Here is a 27,486-nt window from a genome sequence, read left to right as displayed (position 1 = left end):
ATCAAGTCAGAAATTGCCAAAAACCATTGCCAAAAACCATCAAAAAACCTATTTTTTCAACATTTTTGTTTTTAAAACCGCTATAACTTCACAAGGATTGGACTTAGGACAATGGTCAATATGGAGACTCTCGTGTTTGGATTTTGAAAATTTGTTATGTTTAGAGCACTAAAAAAAAAAATAATTTCAGTAAATGATTTATGTATTTTTTTAAGTGAGTTGCTCCATCCTGCATTTTTCGTGAGTCTTTTTGTAATACCTTAGGCTATTTTCACAAAAATTTTGAACGAAAAAAAATCGTGGGCTCACCCTCAAATTTGACTTTTAAACTTAAAAATCAAAAAATCTCATAAAAGTGGAGTGTTTTTTTCTTTCAGTGTATTTTTTTCGGAAAGCCCGTCAAATTTCCTACAAGTTTGTCTTTGACCACTTTTTGAGATACAGCAATATTTAAATTACGAAATACAAAAATATTTAAAACCCTTACGCCCTTCTCAAATGTCACAATCGAGTGTAACTGGCTCCATATACACAAAAATGGCTTATATAAAGGTAGGATAACATGTCTACTATGTTTCATTGAAATCGGAGAGGGTCGAGAAAAAAGTACTTAAAAAATTCCTGTGTTGGGCTAGAATTGCTCTATTGCAAAAAAAAATCAACATTTAGAGAAATCTGGAAACCTTATACAAAAATTGTTTGAGAAAATTCAAAAATGTTTCAACTAACACACTGATCATCTAAAAGGTTTTTTGGTTCATTGTAAGTCTTAAATGGAATCATTTTGGGATTTTGAAATATGTTAATTGAATTCAAATTTTGTTTTGATTTTTTTATGCTTCTAATTTTCTCTTCCCTCTTTCTGAATGACTCAATTTTTACTCAAATCGAACCTACTCAGAAATAAGTAAAATGGACCACTGTCAGATTTGGGTGAGTTGCACTTGTTTGTTTTTAAAATTTTGAGTTCCTTTTTATTGTTTGAGAAGGTTTGATTTTGACGAAAACTGATTGATTTTGAATGCATGCGTATTGATTTGCTTTTATGTACGAAAACTTGCCAGAAAATTTTAAATACCCATTAAAACACTCATAAGTATTCAAAACTGAAACAAGTTAAAGCCAAAGCAAAACGAAAGAGATGATATTACAAGTTTTTTTTCCTTATACTTGCCGAAAATGAAAAAAAAGAAAGATTGGTTTCATTGATGAATGTTCAGAATGGTTATTAATATAAATCTTAACTAACAATTTGTTTTTATAACTGTCTTTATGAGCCTAAACATGTTTTTCTAAAATTGTTTTTGACGAAATTTTACCAGTTTTGTGAGACTTCGGATTACGATTTTTTTTTATTAATATTTTTTTTATTGCACTTTTTTATGACGAAAGTAGCATTTTGCATAATTGAGCAACTCTCTACGAAATCGGCCGATTTCAACCATTTTTATTTTTTGTATTATTTTGCGTCATTGGTTCACCCATACAAGTCTCCATACAATTTTGGCTGCTGTCCATACAAAAATGGTATGTAAATATTTAAACAGCTGTAACTTTTGAGTGAATTTTCTGATCAATTTGGTGTCTTCGGCAAAGTTGTAGGTATTGTTGCGGACTTTTGAGAAAAAATAAATACACGGAAAAAAATTGCAGATCTTTTTATCAACTTTTTTTTCACTAAAACTCAATTTCCCAAAATACGTATTTTTTGATTTTCGAGATTTTTTGATATATTTTAGGGGACAAAAATCCGCAACTTATGAGCCATAGAGAAACATGGTCAAAAAATCTGCCGCCGAGTTATGAAATTTTGAAAAAAACAGTGATTTTTGATAAAAAATCGAAGTTTCATGCAACAACAAGTTTGACATTATTTTTTATTGCAAAATTGAATTTGCAATCCAAAAGTACTTAACAGATTTTTTGATAAAGGGCTTCGTTTTCAAGATATAGCCACCGAATGTTTGATGTTAGCGAAATATTTGCAGTTTTTCATTTTTTACAAATAGTGACCATGAGTGACCATTTCTAAAAATATTTTTTTTTTGAGAAGTTCAGAAAATTTGCCTTAAAATTGTCTAAGAGACATAGAAGATTGGACCTCGGGTTGCTGAGATAGAGCCGCTTTAAGAAAAAGAAACACACAAATTGAAGTTTTCTTAATCTCACCAAAACAACCCAACATTTTCTAATGACGATATCTCAGCAATACATGTTAATACATGAAACATTCGTGAAATTTTTCGATCTTTTCGAAAAAAATATTTTCAAAATTGTTCAATCAAGACTATCATTTTAAAAGGGCCAAACATTGAATATTACTCCCATTTAAAATGCTAGTCTTGATTTAAAAAATTTCAAAATATTTTTTTCGAAGAGATTGGAAAATTTCACGAATTTTTCATGTGTTAACATTGAAAATAGGACAATTATTGCATGTTGTGAACTGATTTTCTGAAAGATTCGGTGTCTTCGGCAAAATTCCACGTGGAATTTTTTAAAAAAACTCTAACCCCTCCCTCCTTCGTGGACAATTTCCAAACAAAACAAATCTTTTTTGTATGGAGCGTGGACCCCGTCTCCCTAAGGTGTTCACGTGATTTATGTGTAATTGTAATTGTAATGACCAAAAGGTCTGTTTGGAGATTTTTCATGTTCAAAAATCAAGTTTTGCAACTAGTTCCATAATTTTTTTTTACAATTCCGAGAAAACACTATTTGAGTGGAATTATATGTCAAATGCTCATGTATTTTGTCAATTAACCGTTTAAATAACAAAAAAAAATTAAAAGTATTATTTTTCTAAACAAGTGCTAAAAAATTCAACTTTTCAGCACCCAGCAATGGGATAATAGCACTTTTCAGCATTTATTTGGAAAAGTGTTACTATTCAAATCTGTTATTTTTGGCACAGAAAATTTGGCTTTTTCGTCGTTCGAGAATGACAGAAAAAGTTAGTAGTTTCACGACGGAAGTGTAAAAAAAAATATTTGGCAGTGATGCCAATTTATCGAAAAAAAAATTAGACATGGAAAAAAGTCGATAAATGTTTAAATTGACCTTTAAAAGTAATGAAAATATTTGAAAATATTTCTTCGAATAAATTAGAAAGCTTTGAATATGTTGGCCTTAAAGATATTGTAGATTGGAGATTGCAAAGTGAATTCTTCGGTCACAGAAAAAATAAATTTTGAAAAATGCTGTTTCGTGGGAAAATTGCTTAGTGGGAAAAAGAAACAATTCATACACCGAAACAAGACAACAACAAGCATTTGAAAAGGTGTTTTTTAAAAGTTACAAAAAATAAAAGTTTGCACAAATCTTCTTTAAATCCTGCGCTCTTCTCATTCTTTGTTTCGACCTTTTTGGGGCAGCCATCTCACTTTATCATATCCATGACGTGCGTTTTTCTTATTTTTTAAGTAGATTTAAGCTGCTGTCTCACGAAGTCTCACGCTTGCTACTTCAAAGTAAACCCCAAGGTGCTGGGTTGCGGGGCCAATTTGCTTCACGAGGGGCTGATTTGATGAAGTTTCTTTTGGAGAGTAACGCTTAGAAATTGGATTGGAAGCTGCTTCTGGCTCGTTTTATTTTGGGAAACTTTGAATGGGACCACTTTGCGCTGTGTTGCGTCTGGAAAATGGTTCATGTCATCAACCCGGTAACGGGGAAATTATTTATGACCCGAGAAGATGCTCCATTCTCTCGTGAAGTGGCTGTTGTTCACGCAACGTGGAAATGCAAAAACGGCAAGTGACGTGACCAGGCAAACCAATCTAATGGAATTATGTGACGGATTAAGGTGGAGTGGGGGACCCCTGGGAAATGGGGACTGGACTTGGGGGTAATTAGGGAAATTGAAATGTGTTTCGTGATCCATTGTTCGTAAATTGATGTGAATTTGAATGAAAATGTTAAATTTTATTGTTTTGTCTTTTTTTCTAATACTCATAAACATTTGAGATATCATAATAAAGTTTGCTCAATTTTGAATCAAAGTCACCCTGCACAACAATAACGCTTCCAGTGAATCGTTCTGTTGTTTAACCCAGAAAAAAAACACCTTCACAGTCGATTGAATCCAGACGCTTTTAATTCAATTTCGCATAAATCAATTCTGGCCCGGTCGTCGGTGCCATTGTCCTACATCCACACACACAAACACACACTCCACACGAGAGAACATAACTTCCAGGCCAATGCACTTTGGAAGCTCTTCCGGAAAGAGTTTTCCACAAAAGTAAACACATCATGCAAATTTGAACTGCGCGCGCGCCCTCAAGTGTGCAAATTTGCATGTGCAACATGCACCCGTAAGCACAGTGTGTGTATGTGTGCACACGTGTACGTGTGATTTGATCGTTTTATGCTTATTTCTGTTGTACACTCTGGCAAATTAAAATTTAAATAACAGCTTTTAACCAGTGCAGAGGAGCTTGCTTTCGTATAGTTAAGCGTTTTCTGCTAACTGGGAAAGCGGAAAGGAGCTTTCTTTTCGATGGTGGAAAACGGAAAACTCTTGCCCGGTTTTCATGCTGTATTGTGGGGGAAGTCTACATTTGGGCGTGTTTCGTTCGGCAAGGTTGTTTGATGTTCAAGTCTGGCGATGCGTACACGCACTGGCACTGCTGCCTGGTGTGCCAATCAATTGCCTTTGACGGGAGAAGTGATGTGAAAGTACTGCTGGCGGTGTTTGATCAATATTAAAAGGAATTGATGTCTTTCTTTTATTTATTTTGATGTTTTGAAGGCAGTTTTTATATGTACAGGAAGTTAAATTTATGATAGCATTTTCCTCAATAAAACAACTTTGGAATTTTGCAACTATTTCCATGCGTTCCCAATGTTAAAAGCAAAAAAAAAAAAAGCCATTTTGAATTATTATTATTTTCATGGAAAAATACATACAACTTTCCAGGTTGATCATACAAAATGGGTATGAATATATTCGAAAGTAATCTGAGATTTTCGGATGAATTTGGTTTCTTGGGCAAAATTGTAGGTTATGATTAGGAATGAAATCTCAAAATACACATTTCTTAATTTCTAAATTGTATGAAATATTTTAGAGGAATTATAAAGGCATCTTTTGCGTTCGATATCTAATTGCAATATCTCAGAAACTAAAGGTCGTATCAACAAAGTCCGAAGAAGCAAAATATAGAGAATTTTCTCATTTTTTTTCAAAAGTGTGCAAACATGTGCACTTATTAAAATAAATGAAAATCTGCGACTATTTTCAAAAAAGTCACCTAAATATGGATTTAACTTGAAAACGGTGCACTTTATCAAAATTTCACTAAAGAACTTATTGATTGCAAATTTGATTTTACATCGAAATATGAAGTTGAAAAATGTTTGCGACCAATATTTTCATTTTTTTGAAAAAATAAGTATTGATTAAAAAATTCATAACTCGGTCAATGATTTTTTTGCACAACCTGGAAATTTCTGAAAAGTTGGCATTTTATGTCCTCTAAAACATATCAAAAAATAAAAAAAAATTAAAATAGTGTTTTTTTTGCAGTTTTAGTGATAAAAAGTTAAATAAAAAAATCACAAAATTTTTTTTACCGTGTATTATTTTTTCCAGTGTAGTTCGTATCCATACCTACAACTTTGCCGAAGACACCAAATCGATCAAAAAATTCCTTCAAAAGATACAGATTTTTGAATTTTCATACATCATTTTTATATGGACAGCTGCGAAATTTGTATGGAAAATTATATGGACAAACTAATGATGCAAAATGGCTTCTTTGGGCATACTGAAGGCACCAAAAAAGTTTTAGTCGGATTAAAAAATACAATAAAAAATCGAATGACCGAAATCCTAGAGAACTGCTCAATACTTACATGTCCATTTCGTTTGTCCAGCCTAGAAATTTGTATAGAAAAATCACGGAAATTGTTTCATTCAAATAAAAAATTTAAAACAAAGTCAGAAAATAAACTCTACGATTTTTGCACCCTTCAATTCCTTGTATCAGCAATTCCCCACGAAAACAGCATGATTCGAAAAAAAAGTTCTCCGATCGGGCTCAAAATTCTTCTGGGGGTTCCTTGGCTGAAATAATTAGACTCTTATTTTTTTGGTTGACTACTAGGGTGACCTACGCCGTGTTAGGGTGGTCCGAAAATGGCAATTTTCGTCGATATTCGCAAAACCACTTTTTTCAAAAAATCATATCTCCGCGCCATTTTATCCGATTTTTGCTGTCTTAGGTGCAAAAGAAAGGTGATTAGTTTGGCTATTTGTGAAAAATAATAAGAAGTTCCAAAAATCAAGCCTAACATTTGAAAAGGTCGTATGAAAACTTAAAATACTGTTTTGAAGGTCTCGGGACCAAAGAGCCTATGTCTGAAAATATTTTTATCAGATTCCTCGGAAAGTTTTACATGACGCCTTAGACGCCAATAAACATTTTTTTGCTGTTGTTGAAAACCTCTTATACTCAAAACACAAAAAAGGCTTATTGGAAAAATATAGAAAATTACTGGAGTTGTTTGCAATGTTGATAGAAGTTATTTTGAAAACAAAAAAAAAAAAGAAGTAGTTTAATTTCTGTATTTTAAAAATGTTATGTTCTAATATGTACTTATGTAACTGTACACATTTCCATGATTTCATTTTTGTTTAGAATCAATCAGTTTAAGGATTTATATGAAAAAAAAAATCATTGTTAAAAATAGGATTAGCATGTATGTGCATGAATTACCTAAACAACAAAGAATCTGCGTAACACTTATATTTATTCTGAATATTTTAACTCATTTCGTTTTATAGGATTATTTCAGAGACAAAAATGCAAACATCCGACCTCGACGGTTAAATCATAGACAAACAGACATGAATCTCTTTTCAAGTCCATAGCGATTTAAATGTAAAGTTTTGTGTGTAACTTTCTAAAATTTTGAAATTGAAATTGAAAATTATAATTGGGATCCTTTTTAAAACATTTTGACATGCTTTCAATTGTTACTTAAAACGGGGTGACTTTGATAGGTTTGCGATTTTTGCGCAAAATGAAAAGTGCAACTAAAATACGTACGGAATGGTTTAGAATCATACTGACCGTTGTAGAGAAATGTTCAAAGTACCACAAGAAGAACTAATCATAAAATTTTGAAAAATTTAAAAAGTTAGTTAACAATAGTTAAGAAAATGTTGATGAAAGTCATTATTTTAAACTTCTCAAAGTGTCATGACTTTCACAATGAACATGATTTTAAATCGGAAAACGGAATGCATTTTCGGATTCAATGGACAATTTTCCACTAGGAGAAGGTTAAATAAGTTTGTAAATAATAAATAATATGTGTTTTTGAAACACAAATTTAAAAAATCTCCAAATTCATACGCAATTTCAGTTCACACGTAAAATTGTTGAAATACATGTTTGTTCAAAGCAGCACGGTAGCTGCTGGTGATACGATCACTTTCGGGTGATCATCTTGATCTCGGGGATACCGAAGATCATGCTGTAAACATAAACAAACATATGACAATTCGACATTGATAGATCGTAGTAAGATACACTTACACATCTCTATGATCGTCATATTACCACAGTTGAGACTGTGACATTGTATGCAAGGTCGCATACAAGCTTGCATACAAGGTGATCGTACATTTGTAATGATCACATGGCATGGTTGCCAATCGGCACAGTGGTGCCAGTAATTGAGGTTATCAATACTATAAGAAATTACACTCACTCAGATATGTAACAATAATGTAACATGAATTGTATTAATCACTTGACGAATAATAAACGACTAGGATATCTTATTTCCTCACACCAGATAACCCTGTGTTACTTTCAACAGGTTATGGGCCCAGTGGCTATCTGGATGAGAGATCTTGCAGAGGTTCACTGCAAGATGGCCGACAGCAGTTAACTGTCATGGCCGCCCTGGCATGCTTTCAGCGGGTAGCTCGTAAGTATGACCGGAGACAGAACTATTCAGCAATTAGCTGGTAGTTCAATTCCCAGTAGTTAACTGGTGATAGACTAGTTAGTAGTTAGCTGGAACTACTACCACGGAACGGTTCTCGCAGTGGAAGCAGTGCTGCAATGGTACGGTCTGGGTTACAGATCACGAGAATAACAACATACGCCTCACGGTAGCATCGGTACGCAATCCAACCATTAGCGTAGCGACGAAGGACACCTTTGGATGCACGAGTTGGATAATGGCGGATCGATCGAGACTTAAACGTCGGGATCATCAAGCGACGAACTCTGATGGCGAGAATAGGGGTCAGAACGCAGGAGTCAACCTCGGGTCTGATCACGGAGTACGCATGTGGGAGTTCACACGGAGACTTCAGCGGCCGTACTGTGAAGCGGCGAACTCGGATTTAGAGTGTGCGGTCGGAACAAAGCAGTCAGCTTTGGTTCTGGTCATGGAGTGTCCAAATCAAGGTGATCAAGGAGACTTCAATAGCAACGAACCCGGGAATGTCAATTAGAGGTCAGGATGGAGCAGCGAAGCTGCAGGGTGCCTTACGAGGGCCGCGAGATTTAGTTGGAGTTGTCTATACTGGAGACATCAAGCGACGAAAGCAGAAGAGCAGTTTTTCCTCGTCTCGATTTGGTGTGGAAATGGCCGTACAGACGAGTACGAGCAGTACAACTAGTTTTGTACAGAAGAAGATGATAGGATTCACACCACGATGTGGAAAACCTGGTTCTAGTTTGAGCCAAGATTGAATACGAGAAACGTATTCAGAACATGGTTACATTGTTCACCATGGTACAACAACAAGAAACGAACCTGATCTTGTTGGTTGATTTATCAGCGTCTTGAGCAGTGCCGTATACTTGGAAGATACAGCATTAGGGATGCGGATCAACACCGAAGACCCCGATCAACGACGCAGTTAGTATTGCGGTATGGTTGATCAACGTTATGGGATCAGCTGTCGTTAGGGTATGGCCATGCAGTTAGCATTTGGTCATCCAAGTTTGGAATGAACAATTTAGAGTTTTGAACTACTTGATGGGTTGAAGGCAGAGTGGAAGAGTCGGTCCGGATAGAAACGTGTATAGCACTTCTACACCGATCTCACAGTAAAGAAGCAGTCAGCTTCAGCCCAACTATACCAAAAGGTTGGAGGGAATATCGAAGAGAATCTTCGGTAGCAAATTGGATTTTGGAGGCAAAGAAAAACTTTATCCAGAAAGGATTGGCAGCAAGAAACAGCAGGAGCAGGAGCAGCGAGGGCTCGCAGCGGCAGAAACTCGCTGAGCAAAAGTTACCATCAGTACGGATGAGAACCAGCTTGTTAACAATTAGCAAGGAAAGAAGCTGTCAGCGTCTTTCAGTCCGTGATAATTCACGAGGTCTAGCTCATCGATATCAAATGAGCAGAAACAGCAGGAAAATTGGAGCTAAATCCAATCCTACGGAGTCACTGTAGAGAGTCACAGCGGCAGGTCCAGCAAGGGAGTTGCGATTAGATCCTGGCAGTCAGCGTCAGCAAGGATATCAACGCACGTGCAAGTTGGACACCATACGTTCACCGCACCGAAGAGGATAGAGCGAGACAGCCCCGAGGAGGTTCGTGGTTTGTGCAGTCCACGTAATGCTGAGTAAGTAAAGCCTGCACAGAGAGGAGCGACCGCTGGCATGTTAAGAAGCCCTAGAGGATCTACCAGGGTAGGTGGAAATTATAGCGGATCAATGAATTTTTAGTTTCTTTCACAAATTGAAAGAAGGCGCAGAAAGCGCGACTGGGTGACGTAAAGCAAGAATTGAAATATAATGATTTTTGTTGTGCCCATCGAGAGAGACAACTTTCTGCAAGAAAGTTGGGAAGAAGCAATGATTTACTTATTTCGAAGAAATTTGTTTTTACCGGGTAAATCATCTCGTAATTTTAGAAATATGCTAGATTAAGGGGAAGCCATCCCAAGAGCATATGATCAGGAAAGTTTGGTGACATGCTGAATTAAATGGAAGCTGTCTCTACAGCACATTCACAGCACGTATGTCAGGGAAACTAGGAGACCTGATAGTTAAAAGTTGGGGTCAACTTCAAAGAGCGAGTTACGCGAAGGCTACACTGGGTTACGGTGAAACAGCATGAAATGTTTGAACTTTGGGGATACCAAAAGTATGGAAATCGATCAAGCGTCAATCAGATCGAATCCATTTTGCATATTTATTGAGAAAGATTTCTTGAGGAATGAAATGCTGGCTAAGAGACGAGTAGGCTCGACCAGGTGGGAGATAAATTAAGGACATCTCTGGAGCAGTCTATGCAACGCAGAACTACCTCAGCGTAGAGGAGTTGGCAGGCAGCGACAAACCCAAGCTAGGCCAGGAGACCATCGATCGATCGTATGGACGGAATAATCAACGAAGACGATCACGCGATTCAACGCAGGTGATCAAGCATGATGATCGACCAATAAGCAGCAAGGAGGATCATGCGATCCAATGCAGAAATGCTAGAACGCACCAAGTTCGAAGCAGGAGGCCTATAGACTAAAGAGAGAGAAATGCAGCAAGGCATCAGTGTAATCGCGACACTTGTCGTAGCACACCAAGTTCAAATCAGGAGGATTATGAACGAAATGCAGCAGCGCGTCAAGAGACAATGACGTGGATATCACGTAGTTAGCGTTGATAGGAAAAGTCCCGGAGGAGAGTGATAACAAAGACGACATTGATCACTTCTTAGCACGATGTTTGAGATGATAGAGATTGGAAGACAATCGCCAAGGCGCGATAGTATGGAGACTAGCAGCTTCAACAGTCATTAGCATGGCATGACATGGACGTACAGAACATAGCAGCTTGTACTGGGTCATCAGAGTCATCATCAGGTCATCGACAGATTTCAGAAAGTACCAGAAGAAAGGGACATCTGGAAGGTAAGTGGAATGCAGCGATCAGCAGGTAGCATGATACGCTAGAAGAATTAATTTGGTCAGTAGTTAGCTGGAAACCAAATCGCCGAAGGAAATCTCGAGATATCGGCACGAGAATTCTACAAGTTGGACTAACCGCCGACAGTTAAGCAGAACTAGTGGGTCACACTAGAGTCGTACTGCAGACGACGAAGTTCTGGAGAAGAATATCAGAGGGTTACTTTGAATTCTGATCTGGTGGGTCACACCAAAGGCCGTAGACTAGTGTTTGTCTACGAGAATGCGCAGCAAAATCGGCTAGATTTTGGTAAGTCTCAATTGGGTTACAATTTGAGCACCCCAAGCGCAGGATTATTGATCAACCAGGCGATCAATGGCAACAGCAGAAGTGTGCAGGCGCACGCAGCAGCATAAGCATGCAGCAAACTCACACAAGCAGAGGATGGCGATCAAGCACCACGCGGCTCCACCGACGACACTTTGAGCACCTAGGGAATAGCTTGTGACGCAGAACGGACATCATCGAAGAGCGACGTAGCTAATCGGACTTCGAGGAGTTCCGCATCCGTTGGACTATGCTGGAGCATAAGTAGGCACGGTACACATGACAGAACGTCATTACCGGGTCATGTTTCTAGACTGTGAAACATAGTTTTGTGGTTAACAAAACGACAGAAGTCGAGAGAACAGATAGGTCATCTGCCTCGCAGTTAGCATGGGATGTTCCCATCGTACCGAATTCGTTGTAGTCAACAACAGGTACAGAACAAGGAGACCTGAATGCCTAGTGTGGTCAACACTAGAGAATTTCATTCACAATGAGGACAACATTCATTCGGCTCGCGGCGCAGCAGCACGTTACTCGCAGAGCATCGGAATCGAGAAGTATGCTGTCGAAGGTTCATCCATGGGTTCACCAGACGCTAGAGGATCAAATGGAAGACGAGATCAACGCAGAGGTTGGAGGTTCATCCATGAGTTCATTGGACGCTTGAGGAGCAACCGGTCGACGAGATCATCGCAGAAGCCATATCGGATCCAGCATCGAAGATTTCGGAACACTACTCAATGTGCGAATTGAGGGGAAGTGTTGAAATACATGTTTGTTCAAAGCAGCACGGTAGCTGCTGGTGATACGATCACTTTCGGGTGATCATCTTGATCTCGGGGATACCGAAGATCATGCTGTAAACATAAACAAACATATGACAATTCGACATTGATAGATCGTAGTAAGATACACTTACACATCTCTATGATCGTCATATTACCACAGTTGAGACTGTGACATTGTATGCAAGGTCGCATACAAGCTTGCATACAAGGTGATCGTACATTTGTAATGATCACATGGCATGGTTGCCAATCGGCACAGTGGTGCCAGTAATTGAGGTTATCAATACTATAAGAAATTACACTCACTCAGATATGTAACAATAATGTAACATGAATTGTATTAATCACTTGACGAATAATAAACGACTAGGATATCTTATTTCCTCACACCAGATAACCCTGTGTTACTTTCAACAAAAATGTGAAAACTTGTGATTGGTGCTTCGTATACAGTATAAAATATATCGTTAATTTTTTAAACAAAACTAGTTTTAACAAATTTCAGGCAAAATTCCGACTTTTTTACAATTTTACCTATAATTTATGTGTATTTTATAAAAAAAAACCTTATAAATTCAGTTAGCTGAACATAAACGTTGATTTTTTTCTTAAAAAATATATCAGCAACTTTAGTGATGGTACATTTAACGTTCAAAAGTTTAAACACCTTAAATCTGATTTTAACAAGAAAAATATGACTGTCGAAGTCACCCCTGAATTTCAACTAATGTTTATCAACTATTTCTCTAAAAAATACTGAAAAAAAAAACATTTTTCCAAAATAGTTCATGGATTTTGTGTGACCTAACCCAGTACATGTTTTAAAAATAATAATGTTGAGAACAAAACTTACCTGTTAGAAAATATTTCAAAAACAAATTGAAATCCTATGAAAGCCACACCGGTTTACGGTACTGAAAATTTTATGGAGAAAAGAATTAATTTTAAATAAGTTTTGAATTTTAGGACATTTAAAAAAAAATATAGCCGAAAAAAAAAAATTTTTGTTAAATACAATATTCAACAACAGAGTTGTTTTGAAATCATTGGTTTAAAACTGAAGTTCAGACAAAAAGAAATATGCATTTTATATTGTACTTAATTAAGCTAATTGCGTGTCTTTTCCATTGATTTTTTTCAAATATTGTTCTCACCCTTTCAATTTTAGAGCGATTTTTGAAGGGGGTGGGGGGGAGTTGAGGAGAGATTATTCAACTTGAAATTACCAGTATTCTGGAGGTAGTTAATCCGATTATATGGTATATACTGAATAAAGTATCTAGGGAATTTTAAAATTATGCCAAATATATCAACTGGGCAAATCTTTTGTCGCTGTTTTAAAACTGAGGAAATCATTTTATTTTTAAAATTACGAGAATATTTGCCAATTGGAATAATTACAAGGTCATATATCTCTGGTCTGATGAAAAATGATTAAAAAACGAAAACAGCGATGGCATTTCTGAACCAATTGAAAATATTTTTGGATGGACATTTCATTAATAAGAAGCATGAAAAACTACAGAAAAATCATTTTTTGCAATTCCGTCGTGAAACTACTTACTTTTCCTGTCATTCTTGAACGACGAAATTGCCTACTTTTCTGTACCAAAAATAACAGAATCGAATAGCAACACTTTTCAAAATAAATGCTGAAAAGTTCTATTTTTCAGCACTCAAATGGGTGTTGAAAAGTTGAACTTTTCAGCACTTGTTTCGAAAAGTAACACTTTTCAACATTTTTTTGATTTAAACGAGTTATTGACAAAATACATGAAAATTTGACATAAAATTTCACTCAGTGTGTGTTTTTTGGAATTGCAAAAAATGTTGTATGGAACTCGTTGCAAAACTTGATTTTTTCAGCACTCTTCGTATTTATCCAACTCGGTGAACCTCGTTGGATAAATGTACGACTCGTGCTGAAAAAATCCTCTTTTTGCAACTTGTTGCATAAACTACTATTTTGGTTTGATGGTCTTGAGACTTAACTATGTCTTTTTTTGCTTTAAATTGTCCAAATTTTGGATTTCATAATTTTAATTAATTTTTTATGCTCATTGAAAAAATATAAACATTTGACAGGCAAATCTTTTATATTTTTTACTGACCATAAAATTTTGAATATCTGAAACAGAAATGCGTTACTTAATTGATAAACAAAAGGCTTTACACAGCTTAAAACAAATCAAACCACCCGACTTTTTTAAAATAAATAGTGTGGCACTTTATTCTCGTTTTCATAACATTACATCATATCATCTTCATTTTTTTTCTCTTAAACATATCTACAATGAACAATAAGTGTGGTATTCTATTGCTTGACTCCAAAAGAAAACAAAAACAATACCCTAGAAAAGTGACATTTTTGTGGGTGATGAAAGTGTGTGTGGGAAAAGATAGAGCAAGGTGGATAGAGGGGGGAAAAAAAAGGAAAGTAGTACAGAGTGGTTGTGGAGAGGAAAGTGAAAGAAGGGGTGAAGAGGATGAAAAACAAAACAGCAGCTTCCATCTTACTTGTGAAGCAGATTGTACAAGCAGATGCAACGAGCAGAAAAAAGGAGAGAAAGAGTGGCAGCTGTGACAGATGTTTTGAACGGGAAGGAAAAACAAGTCAAGAAAGAGCTTCTTCGTCTTGAAGAGAAGAACGTATAATTTGAATAAAATTCAATTGCAAGTCAATTTGAATTCGAAAATAGGTTTTTTTTCTCTGAATGAAGAGGAAAATGGGAAGAAGATAGTAGGAAATGTGAAAGTATGCATCCACCAAGATAGTGGTAGAAGGTAGTTCCGAGTAGAGCATAAAACGAAGCTTTTAGAAGGAATTTCGCTCGGATGGCAAAGTGTTTTGAAATGGAAAGTGGTGTACGTGATTGAAAGGGAGCAAAAGAACAGCGCAGGTAAAATTGTATTTGAAAGCAGGTGAATTGCAATCCAGCATCTTTCTGAAATGAAGAAACCTTGACTTGACTTCGTCGTTTGGTAGTCAACCGGAAGGAAGCACAGATGTCGAGCCCACGTTGCTCTTGTTTTCTTTTTGTTATCGATGCTGGGAAGATGCGGGGGTGGACACGTGTTTTGGCACAAACAAACGAAAAATAAAAAAAAAACTGAAGAAATTGCTGGAACTCTCGCAAAACGTTGTCGTTTTGTTTGTTGCTTGGAGCTGTTTTGGGCGGGGAGGACGATGATGGCATGGCAAGCCGGATCTTTTTCCCCGGTAATCGGCAAATTATTCTCCGGTCATCATCTCCATGAATTCTGCAACAAAACAAGCATAATGATTAGCATCTTCAGAAGAGCAGCATAGCTCATTCAATCTTACCATCGAAATCAACAGTGCCGGAACCGTCGGTATCGATTTCCTGGATGATTCCGTCCAGGTCCTCGCTCGACAGCTTGTCGTCCAGGGCGGCCAAGATCTCCTTCAGTGTACTGAAAAGAAGAAGAAAAAAGACCGGATGATGAAAAACGATGGCGCCTGGCGGGCAAAAAAAAAGAGAAAAAAGAAGCAAGCATTTGAACAGAGGAACCACCGACGCCGCCGCCGACATTTCACTTGCTAATGATGATGAACACGAGTGAATTGGGAAAACTAAGATGAGGAGATAAATCTTTGCGTGACTGGAAGTGTGTCTGGTGTGTGTGTGTGTGTTGTGTCGAACGGATGGTTGATGTCGGGCAAGGATAGGAACATGTGTTGTGGAGTGGAAAAAGTACTAATTTGAGAAATATGCTTATTAATCTTTTCTTAAGATGCTTCAAGGTTTATTTTCAGCAGTTTTTTTTTATCGATGCATTTTCAAAATGAACTCTCCTAATTCAGGTGACAAAAAATTGTATTCAAGCGTGATTATTTAATAAAATATTATTTGCAATGCCAATGTTAAGAAAAAGACACTAACTCAAAACTTGATATTTGAATGAAAAAAGAAAAAAAGAAAATAGGAACCCTCCAATATTTTGCCAACTTCTGTCAAGACTTTAAATGTAATTTTCTCTTGAATTTTGTGATACTTTTGCTTTAAATAGTATAAAACATGACTTGAAATAACGATTTCAACCGACTCCTATCAAACTTGAATGAAACATTTTTCAATGTTCATTTTCAAACGAAAGATTTTTTTTATCTTTTAAATGTTTCAAGTCAAAAGAGCATGAATGTTTCTTCTTAAGACATGAAAATCAGTCAAGTTGCTGCTGAAAAATGAGCATTAAAAAAGTAAATTTAAAAGACATTTAGGAATCATCGATTTTCCGTTTTTTGCTTGCACCTACTACAGCTAAAGAACTAAAAAATGTTCAGGAAAAAATCATTTTGGCAACGTAACTTATTTTTTATTTGTCCAAAATCGTGATTATTGAAAAACTTACAGACACAGAATCGGTCAGAAAATCTGTTCTTAAGATTAAGTTTATTTTGAAATTCGTAGATTTTTTGTATGGACAACTTGTCTTATTACTTATTACAAATTCGTTAGGGCAAACCATAAATTACAAAATGGCTTTTTAGATTCTGAGTAGATCATATCCTCTTTAAAAGTATCGAATCGTTATCGAAGTACGATTTAAAATATCTTCAAACAATTTTCTTTTTGAAATCATTGATTTTTTTTTGTAAATATCCATTTTTTGTTGGTAATTTTAAATAATTAAATTTTCAAAAATTGTTTTAAATCTTAAATTTTAGTAACTTTTAATACGGATAACGAACGATACCAATTTTAATTTTACTTATTTACTTTAATCCAGGGGTGCCCAACCTTTTGGTCCTGCGGGCCAGGTCTCATATTTCTGAAGCAGTAGCGGGCCGGAACTGATATTTGATAAAAGTTGAAAAAGTAAACACATTTTTTTTCAATTTTCTTATGATTGGGTTCTTCTAAAGTAAATACATAAAAGGACTAGTGTTGCAAATATGATTCACATATCTTGATTTTAAGAATGAAAAACAAAGATAATATTCAAAAATGTGTTTATTTGACTTATTTTAATTTTTGTTTGTTTGGAATTGTATAGATATTTTTTTTGACTATTGCAATTAAATACCTGGATATATATTTTTTTATAAAACAAACATTGCAACGTTGCAATTTTTTGAAGTTTTTGATAAATTTCTTAATATTTTAAAATGTTTGCAGGAATCTATTTTCAGTATGATTAATTTGATTTTTAAGCTTTTTTTTTAAACTTTATCACTTAAAAGTTTTTCTAGAAAAAAACATTAGTTTTGCTTACTTATTTATTTAAAAAAAAATTAATACAAAATCAAGTAAACAAAGTTAAAACTGAAAGAAATAACATTTAAATACTTTTTGTAAATTTTAAGACAACAATCCAAGTTTTTTCAAAAATTTCACAATTTTACAAAATGGATAATGTTGTTTTCCTGCACATTTTTTCAGTTAAAAAAATATCAATATAAAAATTATTAAAATTAAATTCAAACATGAAGAATGTGTTTATAATATGTTAAAATTTGATCTTAAGCTTCTTTTTTTAAATCAGACAATAATTTTATTTATTTAATACTTCATGAGCAGCCTTAAGGGCCGGTCATAGAACTAATTTGATAAGCCGTCGCGGGCCGGATGAAATGGCTTCAGGGGCCGGATCCGGCCCGCGGGCCGGACGTTGGGCAGGCCTGCTTTAATCATTGTAAAATTCTAAAATTCTGCATTCACCGTAATTTTGAAATTTTGGTAAATATTATAAAATTTAAATTTTTCAATGAATATCGAATAATGCAAAATTTGGTATGCATTTTTACTTTATTATGTATTTTTGTTAACACAATTTTGCATCGTTGATTACTTGAATTGAAAATATTGAAAATTTTCGTATTTTCATAAAGTTTCGTATTTTATGAAAATTTTGGGTTTTTTATTTCAAAAACTCTAAAAATGCAATATTTCATATAGAATTAAGCTTCGATTAAAACTCTTATAAAAAATAATGAAAATTTGAGAATTTTTGATAGTACGAAGTTCTGTGAAAACAAATTATATTCTACAAAAATTCTATTCATGCTTACAAAATTTTGCAAATTGAAATGTTTTTTTTTTCTGTTTTCAAAGAATACGGTATTTTGGGAAAATTCATGTTTTTTTTTCAAAATGACTCTAATAAATTGAAAATGCATAAAAAAATCGCTTAGTCAAAGAAAAGTGAGTGCTTTTGAGCTCTTATGCATAGCGAACGTTTTGCTTTTGGCAAATTTATGCTTTTTTGATTTCAGTTTCAACACAGTAAAAAATTGAATAAATTTGGAAGATGTCATTTTGGAAGGTTGAATATTAAAATCCTGACTCGATTAACCAAAGTTTTGACTATCCAAAGTTTGATTATCCGAAGGTTTGTATGGGACTTCGGATAATCGAATCACGAACCAAAAAAATGTGTTTCTTGTTTTTTATTTTCTTTTTTTTCATTTTAGTCATATTTTAATGGTTGATTGCCTGTAAAGTATAAAAATGACATTTTTTTCAATTTTCATCATCGCCATTTTGGCCGCCATCTTGAATTTAAAAATTCTTAGTAACTTTAGCTTTGTCATACCAAAGCTCAACAATCAAAAATAAGACATCGAAAAAAATAATTTTTTTCGTGATTCGATTATCTGAAGTGAAATTTTGCCAACGCCTTCTGATAATTGATTCTGGACTGTACCTTTTTTAATGTAATTTTCCCTCAATTTAGACTGAAAAAGGGAAATTACATTATAGAAAAGTAAAAAAATTACACATTTTCAGAGGGAAAAATAAACACTTTTTCTGACGTTAAAGATGTACTCCGTCCCAAATAAAAAAAAAAAAAACGTATTTAGGGAAATTGAGTTGAGTTGAGTCTGCAATTTTTTTTCCATGTACCTATTTTTTTCTCAAAAGTCCTCAACAATACCTACAACTTTGCCGAAGATACCAAATTGATCAGAAAATTCACTCAAAAGTTACAGCTGTTTGAATATTTACACATCATTTTTGTATGGACAGCAGCCAAAATTGTATGGAAACTTGTATGGGTGAACCAATGACGCAAAATAGCTTATTTGGTCATAGTTTAAGTCAAATAAAAAAAACACAAAAAATGAAAATGGTCGAAATCGGCCGATTTCGTAGAGAGTTGCTCAGAGGTAATATTCAACCTTTCAAATTCACACGTTTTTACTGTTTACCGATGCCTCTGTGCTCTTTTATGAATACCACATTCTTCACATTTCTCATCGCTTTAAAACTCACAAAATGTCCTCTCATCATCATTAATGCTTCAGTCAGGGGCTTCCTTACAAAAAAAAATCAACGCTTTCAACGATGGAGACGCGCGGTCTTTTTGATTTTTTTTTGCTTCTCGTCATAGGAAATTCCACAACAAGACAGATGTGTTTATTTACTTTGACGAAAAAGTGGCAACGAATGTTATGACGGCGGCTTGTGTTTACTCAACTAAGATGATTTATGACAGATTGGTGTGTTCGCCTACGCGTCGTCCAGGTGCTTTCTGTCAGAGTAGGGAAGGCGAGTTCAAGAGTAGGCTTTGAAAATGGCGCAACTATAATGGACACTTTTGGAAGAATTAAGTCGTTTCGAATTACAAAAAGACACTTTCAGAATGGTATCTCTGTCGTTGTCAACCCTTTTCACCAGTTCAAGGGTGGTGTTAAGTTCCGAGTGTCACTTTTTGAGCCCCGCCGGTGAAAAACCAATTAGCGGCAAGATCAACAACGGCGCCAAGTGTAACATCCAGATAACTTTGCGGTCAGTTTCCTCACTTGTTGACCACCAGATTGCTTTAGGAATGTTGACCAGGGTGTGCAAGAGGAAGTAAAAAAAACAGAATGAAAACATTCATTCACTTATCATCTGGCTTGTCCAGAGTTCTGCCAAAGTGGAATGTGGCAGCAATGAAAAACTGTAAACTGTTTATTTTAACACCATCTCACAAACACGCCCATAAAAGTCACTCCCGACGGATTTATACCGGTTCGAGTTGGATTTAGAGAGAGTTCTTTTTTTGTGCGGTTAGGAAAAGGTGCTAGTCAACCTGTCAACCCCCCAAACCAAGGAGGCCATGGGCGAAAATTTCGGGATCGCAGGACATTGGAAATTGAGGGTGAAACCGCACGACCGTCGACGTCGACATTGGCGTCGCGACGTCGGCCGGGTCGGGTGATACACAGCAGATGGTCCAGGAGGCCGTGACTTTCGAACGAAGGGGGAATGTGCGCGAAATTGTCTTGTTTTTTTTGGAGGGGTTCGACACGGGGTCGGCGGTGGATGAATTTGCTGGCGTGAAATTCCAATCGAATGAAATGTGCGCATGGAGTGGATTGCAGTTGTTTCTGGAAAAAGAATTTGGGATTTGGAATTAAGTTACGTAATGTGAATAATATAATTAAGGCATAATTTTTCAGAATAAATGAGACAAATAATTTACAATATGCCAAACTTTTTTCATTCTATACACAGAAAAAAAATGAATTTTGGCATGTTGAAAATTTTGTAGGTTGAATATTACCTCTTTTTTGAGTAATATTACATAAAAAATGTGTAAAAATGTGAACCCGATGAATTTTCATCAAAAACTGATGAAAATTCATCATTTTCTTAGGTAAAATTAATCATTTTTTTTAAACACAAAATCTGTCACCATTTCCTGATGAATATTACCATCATTTTTTTCTGTGTAAGCCTGTTTTTATTAGGTCCTTTTAAAAAACAAATATCTGGTAGGGACCGATAGTCAGTCATTATATCCTAAATTATAACTGTTCTAACTAAGGAACACCAATAGGGTTTAGTTAAAACAACCGTTATCTTGCTACAAAAAATACCAAAAACCAGGGATCCAAAACTTCATCCTTATCTATAAGTTAACAAAAATTCAAACATGGTCAAAAATTAAAAAAAAAATCGTGAGAAGTAAGAAAAAATCCAGCCATAGTTTCAACTATTAAATAATAAAATTTTTTATGAAAGCATTTTACACAAGTCTAATTGTTTTGCAATCATAATTATTTTAATTTTTTTTTAAAATTCAGGCATTGACCAAAAATCGTTTTTGCGAAAAAAAATCTTTTTTGCGGAACTAAACACTAGAATTTCAGAAAATATTAAAATAGTTACAATCGAGCTCAAACATGTATGATTTTCAACGCAGTAAAAAGCATTTCATAAAGTTTTAAGTTTATTTCTTTATCCATCAAAATTTTATTTTTTTCAAATAATTTTATTTTTTGATAAAACATTTTTCCTGTTTCTGTGAAATTTCAGAGTGCTCCTGATATATTTTTTTAAATTATTAATTGTTGTTTTGATATTGATTTTGTTAATTTTTTGTGAGTTATTCCATTCTTACAAACCCGAGCAGACGGTAATAACTTTGGAATAACATTTTTTGATATTTGAAAATACTTAGCCAATAACATTTAATGTTATTTATAACATGTTTTGTTATTCGCCGTTATGATTTTTTTGTTATTGGAATGTTATTGTAATAACAGACTGATAACATGTTTAGTTATTCTTCAAACAAATCTTTGTTATTAATTTTTGTTATTTTAACAACTAATCCGACCATCTCAATAACATTTGGAGTTATTCTTCCATAACAAAAAATGTTATTCCCAAGTTGTGTTTGCTTTCAATCAATATCAGACCAATAACAAATTTTGTTATGATAACATAAACTGTTATTCCACTCTTATGCAAAAATGATTTTTTCAAGAAGAATCCATAACACTTTTTGTTATTTTAACAGAATTTGTTATTGAAATGGCATGAATTTTGTTATTACCGTCTGCCCGGGAACAAAGGCAGTTCTTTTAAAAGGAACATACTTAATTCTAACATATTTCAAAGAGGTTTATGTTCTTGCAACATAATTTATTCCTGTTTCTGAAAAAGTCTGAACCCAAACATATTTAAAAGAATTTCATCATTGTCCAAAAATAAATCAGTGTTTGGGTAATTCTTTTGTGAGTTTATTTTTTATTTCAAACCTGAGCAAAAATGTTGAAATCGATAATTGTTCAGAGATTGTCAAAAAAAAAAAAAGAAAAAAAAACTGCCGCCTTCAGAGATTGTCATACTTTTCAAAAATAATTTAATCCCGTTTGTGCTACATTTCAAATATTGTTGACATTCTTCAAAAAAAAAAAACCATTTGCTTTTATTATTTTTTTTTCAATTAAAAGCCAAAAATATATTTTTTCGAAAAAAAACAAATGTTTGAAAAAAAAAAATAAAAAAAACTCACAAAAATCCCAAGGTCCAGTAAACATTATTTTTAATTCAGATTTTTGAGGTGCTTTGAAACCGCTTTGAGACAGAGCTATTTAAAAACACAAGCAAAAATGGAAATTTTGTTTATTTGACCTTTTTTTTTTAAAAAAATTGCTTGATATGAAAATATGTTTTTGAAAAAAAAAAAAAATGAAAGGACATAAATAGGTATATGAATGAATTCATTATTCTCGAAAGCATTGCAATTAAAGAACTGTTCATATTTGAAATATTGGAAAACTTCGACAAAAATTAAAAAAAAATAACGAAACAATCTAAAAATTCATAAAATATGTTAATTCATGTTTGAAACATTATATACTGACAAAAAAATTTTTGAAAAGAAAAATTAATCTTGAGTTATTTTTTTGCTGAAAAAAAGTTTTCAGTGAAATAACATTTTATAAAATCTGGATGAACATTTGTAAAGGTTGAATAAGCATTAGGGTGGTTCAAATCCGGGCTTCCTCGGGGCTACTGAAATCAAAGCTGCAACTATCTTGCAAATTCCAAGACAACGAGTAACTATCTAGCAAACCCCGAAGTGTGGAGTCAAAACCGTTTTAAGGGTAACTTCAAACTACATAGTTTTTTTTCGATAGGAACCTCAAACCTTCCAAAATTAGTACAGTCTGTGCGTGTGTGTGAAAGTGAGTGACAAATCCTCTGAAATCGCTGCTAAACAGTTTGAAGCATACATTTATTTTACAAATTGAGACATTTTTGCAGACTGAATTTGTTTTCCAAATTTCCTATTCCCTTTTTTACTTAATTTTTGATCTTTCATTTTCTATAACATAAATTATTTATAAATTATCCTTGATCTTTCTGTACTTTTTTCAACCAAAAAACTGCAAATTAACATTGCTCAAGCGTAAACCCAATAAATTTCAAACCCAAGGACAAAAACATTGAGCCGTTCCCCCCTCTGTCCCTTGATTTATATGATAATTCTGCTTACTCTGACAGGTTTTTTTTTCTTCTTCTCCCTTCCCACGTTGGTCGCCTCCCAAAAAGGTTGTTTTCGGGGACTCTATTCCGTGCAGCAGCAGATGGGTGTCTCCAATATAACTTTTCATTTTTTTTTCGCTTACTCCCTCTTTCTCACCTACTGTCGGACACGTCGGCCAACCTTATACGAAAAAAAAACCCTTGGTAGTTGCACACTAAAGCTGAAGCTGCGAGCAGGCAAATTTTCACGGTCGTGTGACCTGGATTCGGCTTCGTCCGGTGGCCGCCGGTCCTGGGCCGGAAAAGCTAGACCAGCTTACTTTCTCAGGGGAAAGGTCCCATTTGAAAGGCCGTCACTCTCGGCTAGTGGAAGCATAGAAAGTTGGGACTATTTTCGGTTTGCACCGTAGGCACATCCGCTAGATGGGCACTAAATAATTCAATGTGGGATTACTATCTGGGGCTGTCAACCGGAGGAGCGGAGGCAGAAATGGCACAAATCGGAGTCACTGGGACATGTTTGGTTAGGAGGTTTGTGAGAGTTGGGAAATGGAAATGATGTTTTTGAACTGATTTACATCAGAAGCTACTTTCAATCAACGATGACAACGAGGTCAAGATTTCAACCGACTAAATCTACGAGCAATCAACACCAACCTTGTGGTAATGTAACCGTTGCCCTCGCGATCGTACAACCGGAACGCCTCCTTCAACTCCTGCTGCATCGCTTCCGCGTCCTCCTCCTCTATCAGGAAGTTGGAGGCAATGTTGGCGAACCCGTCGAAGTTGACCTTCCCCGTGTTGTCCGGGTCCTCCTCGTCGATCAGGTCCTGCAGCTCGCCCTCGTCAAACTGCTGGCCGAGCGTGTTCAGGATCGTCGAGATCTTGACCGTCTCGATCAGGCCGCTCTTGGTCGTGTCGAACATCTGGAACGCCTTGCGCATGATGATCAACCGTTGCTCCTCATCTTCCTGTGGAACAATGAAAAATAGTTTCAATAATTGACCATTATTGCGATTTTCATGAAATTTAAAATTTTAAGATTTCGTCGTGATTGTGTCATCTAGTTCCATGTGCATTTTGGGAAAGCTTTCAATGCGTCACCTTTTGATCTTCACAGACCCTCAAAACTCGTTTCCCATCCTGACATATTCAACAAAAACGAAAAACCCCGTGCTGTGTTGTCACTCTTCATATATGAAATGTGGTTGTAATCAGAACGTATTTGTCTTGTATTTCACTTTTATTTGTTTTTACCACTAAAGTTTTATCCGTTTTTCGCTATTGTTATCAGGCCTGATGTCTAACCTCAAATCTTCAACATTTTTTTCTTATTTCCTCAATTTTTATAGTGTGTTTTGCTGCAAATTTTAAAACTTAGCTAGGCCGTTGCAAATATTTTTCAAAATGTATGTCGTCCGCCCCCTTCAAAATTGGTTCGGACAATCAGGAGGCATTTTTTTTCCGTAAAATAGGAAAATTGCAGTGGGAATAGAAGTCTGATCAACTCAAAACAATCTAAAATACATTTTTTTGCATTAAAAATCATATTTAGCTTGTTTGCGTTCGTTTGAAAATATTTTGAACTTTGATGAAATTACAGTATTCAGCACCACAAAAACATTTCTCATAAAAATAAAATTTTCGTCAAAACCTAGAAATTTTGAAAACTTTTGATTGCAAAACAACTGAACAGGTGTATAATGCTTTTTTTTTCATTGAAATGTTGCAATATTTCTATATATTTTTGCAATTCCACTAAGAAACGGTCAATTTTTCCTGTCCTTCTGGAGAAACGAAATGGCCTACTTTTCCCTACCAAAAATGCAGTACCAGTGCTGAAAAGTACTACTGAGTAATTCTATGAGATTTCGGTCATTCGTTTTTTGTTGCATTTTTTAATCCGGCTCTTTAAAAATAAATAAATCAAGCCTAACATTTCAAAAGGACCAAACATGCAATATTACGCCATTTTGAAAGGTTAGTTTTGATTTAAAAAAAAGAAAATTTTGTTTTCGAAAAGATTCACGAATATTTCATATTTTAACATTGAAAATTGGACTATTAGTTGCTGAGATATCGACAATAAAAACGTAGGTTGTTTGGGTGAGACTTAGAAAACATAAATTTTCCTGTTTGCAACCACAATTTAGATTTTTTTAAAAAAACTAGTATTGATTAAAAAATTCATAATTCGATCGAAATTTTTTTTTTTCCCAATCTGTAAATTTCTGAAAAGTTGGCATTTGATGTCCCCTAAAACATATCAGAACCGATTTCGTAGAGAACTGCTCTACTTTGAAATGATTTAAGGCAAGCATAGTTTTGACAGGAAATCCAAATACAAAGAATTTAACCACACAGAAAAAAAAATGTAAATTTGGAAGCTGTAATTTTGGAAGGTTGAATATTACCTCTTTTATGATGTAATTTTACCTCAATTTAGACTGAAAAAGTGACATTACACCAGAAAAGTGTTAAAATTACACCTTTTTTCTGACATAAAAGATGTAACCCTTCCCAGATGTAATATTATCATGATTTTTTTTTCTGTGCACATTTTTGGAACTGATGCTTTATTTGCATTGTCTTGCATTGTCATAAAATTTCTTGGAAATATTGAGTTTAGAAAAAAATAAACATGGATTTGAATCATCAGTTTCAAAATAAATTTTATTAAAAAAAAGAAAAAAAATGTTTGAAGATAACATTACATGTTATTTAAATTTGTATTTTGTTTGTTGTTTTATAATCTTTGATTGAAAAAACTTTGAAAAACATTGGCATCCTTTATAGTTTGCTAAATAAATAAATATTATTGAAATACGCGTCCTCTGAAAAAAAAAAATGTAAAAATGTTTTATTTTTTACCAACCAGTTCGTAATCATTTAGAAAAAAAAATCCAATATTTTGAAACCATACATCAATTTCGCAAAAATGCAGGCAACGGCTCACGATTAAGTATTAACGGCAAACACTTCGAAAAAAAAGTATTAAGATCGAAATCATCACTTTAATAAAAAAAAAACTTTTTCAAAAATATTGATAACTCGTGAAGGATACAAACAAACCAGTCAATTTTGGTCTCTTTAAAAAATGTCCGGTTTCGTGGAATGCAACAAAGAAAAATTTGATTTTTTTTTTAGAATTTCAATAAATCAAAAATTGATTTCATTTCTGAAAATGTAAAAGAAAAAGCGCAATTAACTATGAAATAGGCTAAATTATTCACACTTTAATTATTTTTTTAAATATTTTAAACATTTTTGATTCAAATAAATGTATTTCTATTTGGGTAATTCTTTACCAACTCACACGAAATCGGAAAAAGTTGCCCCGACCCCTCTTCGATTTGCGTGAAACTTTGTCCTAGGGGGTAACTTTTGTCCCTGATCACGAATCCGAGGTCCGTTTTTTGATATCTCGTGATGGAGGGGCGGTACGACCCCTTCCATTTTTGAACATGCGAAAAAAGAGGAGTTTTTCAATAATTTGCAGCCTGAAACGGTGATGAGATAGAAATTTGGTGTCAAAGAAACTTTTATGTAAAATTAGACGCTCGATTTGATGGCGTACTCAGAATTCCGGAAAAACGTATTTTTCATCGAAATAAACACTAAAAAAGTTTTGAAAATTCTCCCATTTTCCGTTACTCGACTGTAAAAATTTTTGGAACATGTCATTTTTTCGGAAATTTAATGTACTTTTCGAATCTACATTGACCCAGAAGGGTCATTTTTTCATTTAGAACAAAAATTTTCATTTTAAAATTTCGTGTTTTTTCTAACTTTGCAGGGTTATTTTTTAGAGTGTAACAATGTTCTACAAAGTTGTAGAGCAGACAATTTCTAAAAATTTTGATGTATAGACACAAGGGGTTTGCTTAAAAACATCACGACTTATCGCGATTTTACGAAAAAAAGTTTTGAAAAAGTTACTTTATGCGTTTCTCCTTGTTTCGTCGTCCGTGTCTGTCGCGGGTGACGATCAACGACGACCAACATTTTCAAAACTTTTTTTGATTTTGATATCATTTTTAAAAGTCGCATTAATCAAATTCTGTTATAAATTAATGAACAGCAAAAACTCATCTTTTCAACAGAAACATACTGCTAATCATTCTAGCAAAGCGGTTACACATTTTATAAAAATGAACAAATCTCTTTGGAATGTCAACATTCCAACTAATATTCGCCTCATCACTCCACACTTTGTCCGCATCTTTGTCGGCCACTTTTCCTCTGATGTGTCGCGC

At 34.6% G+C, this 27,486-nt stretch overlaps 1 protein-coding gene across 2 annotated transcripts in view; it reads right to left on the bottom strand.

Moving 5' to 3' along the window:
• Positions 1–14,201: 14,201 nt before the first annotated feature.
• LOC6036347 (troponin C) overlaps positions 14,202–27,486 on the bottom strand; it is a 29,813-nt gene continuing 16,528 nt past the window's right edge. For both annotated transcript variants that reach the window (XM_038256787.1, XM_038256786.1), the window contains exons 2-4: positions 23,888–24,201; positions 15,325–15,434; positions 14,202–15,260 (exon numbers count right to left, since the gene is read on the bottom strand). In XM_038256787.1, coding sequence (XP_038112715.1) covers positions 15,232–15,260; positions 15,325–15,434; positions 23,888–24,201 — 453 coding nt within the window. In that variant the 3' untranslated portion in view covers positions 14,202–15,231. The remainder of the gene's footprint in view (positions 15,261–15,324; positions 15,435–23,887; positions 24,202–27,486) is intronic.

The sequence above is a fragment of the Culex quinquefasciatus genome, chromosome 2, assembly GCF_015732765.1.
Source record: "Culex quinquefasciatus strain JHB chromosome 2, VPISU_Cqui_1.0_pri_paternal, whole genome shotgun sequence".
Classification (NCBI taxonomy): domain Eukaryota; kingdom Metazoa; phylum Arthropoda; class Insecta; order Diptera; family Culicidae; genus Culex; species Culex quinquefasciatus.
The sequence above is the reverse complement of the archived record's forward strand: the minus strand, read 5'-3'. Positions and strand labels throughout refer to the sequence as shown.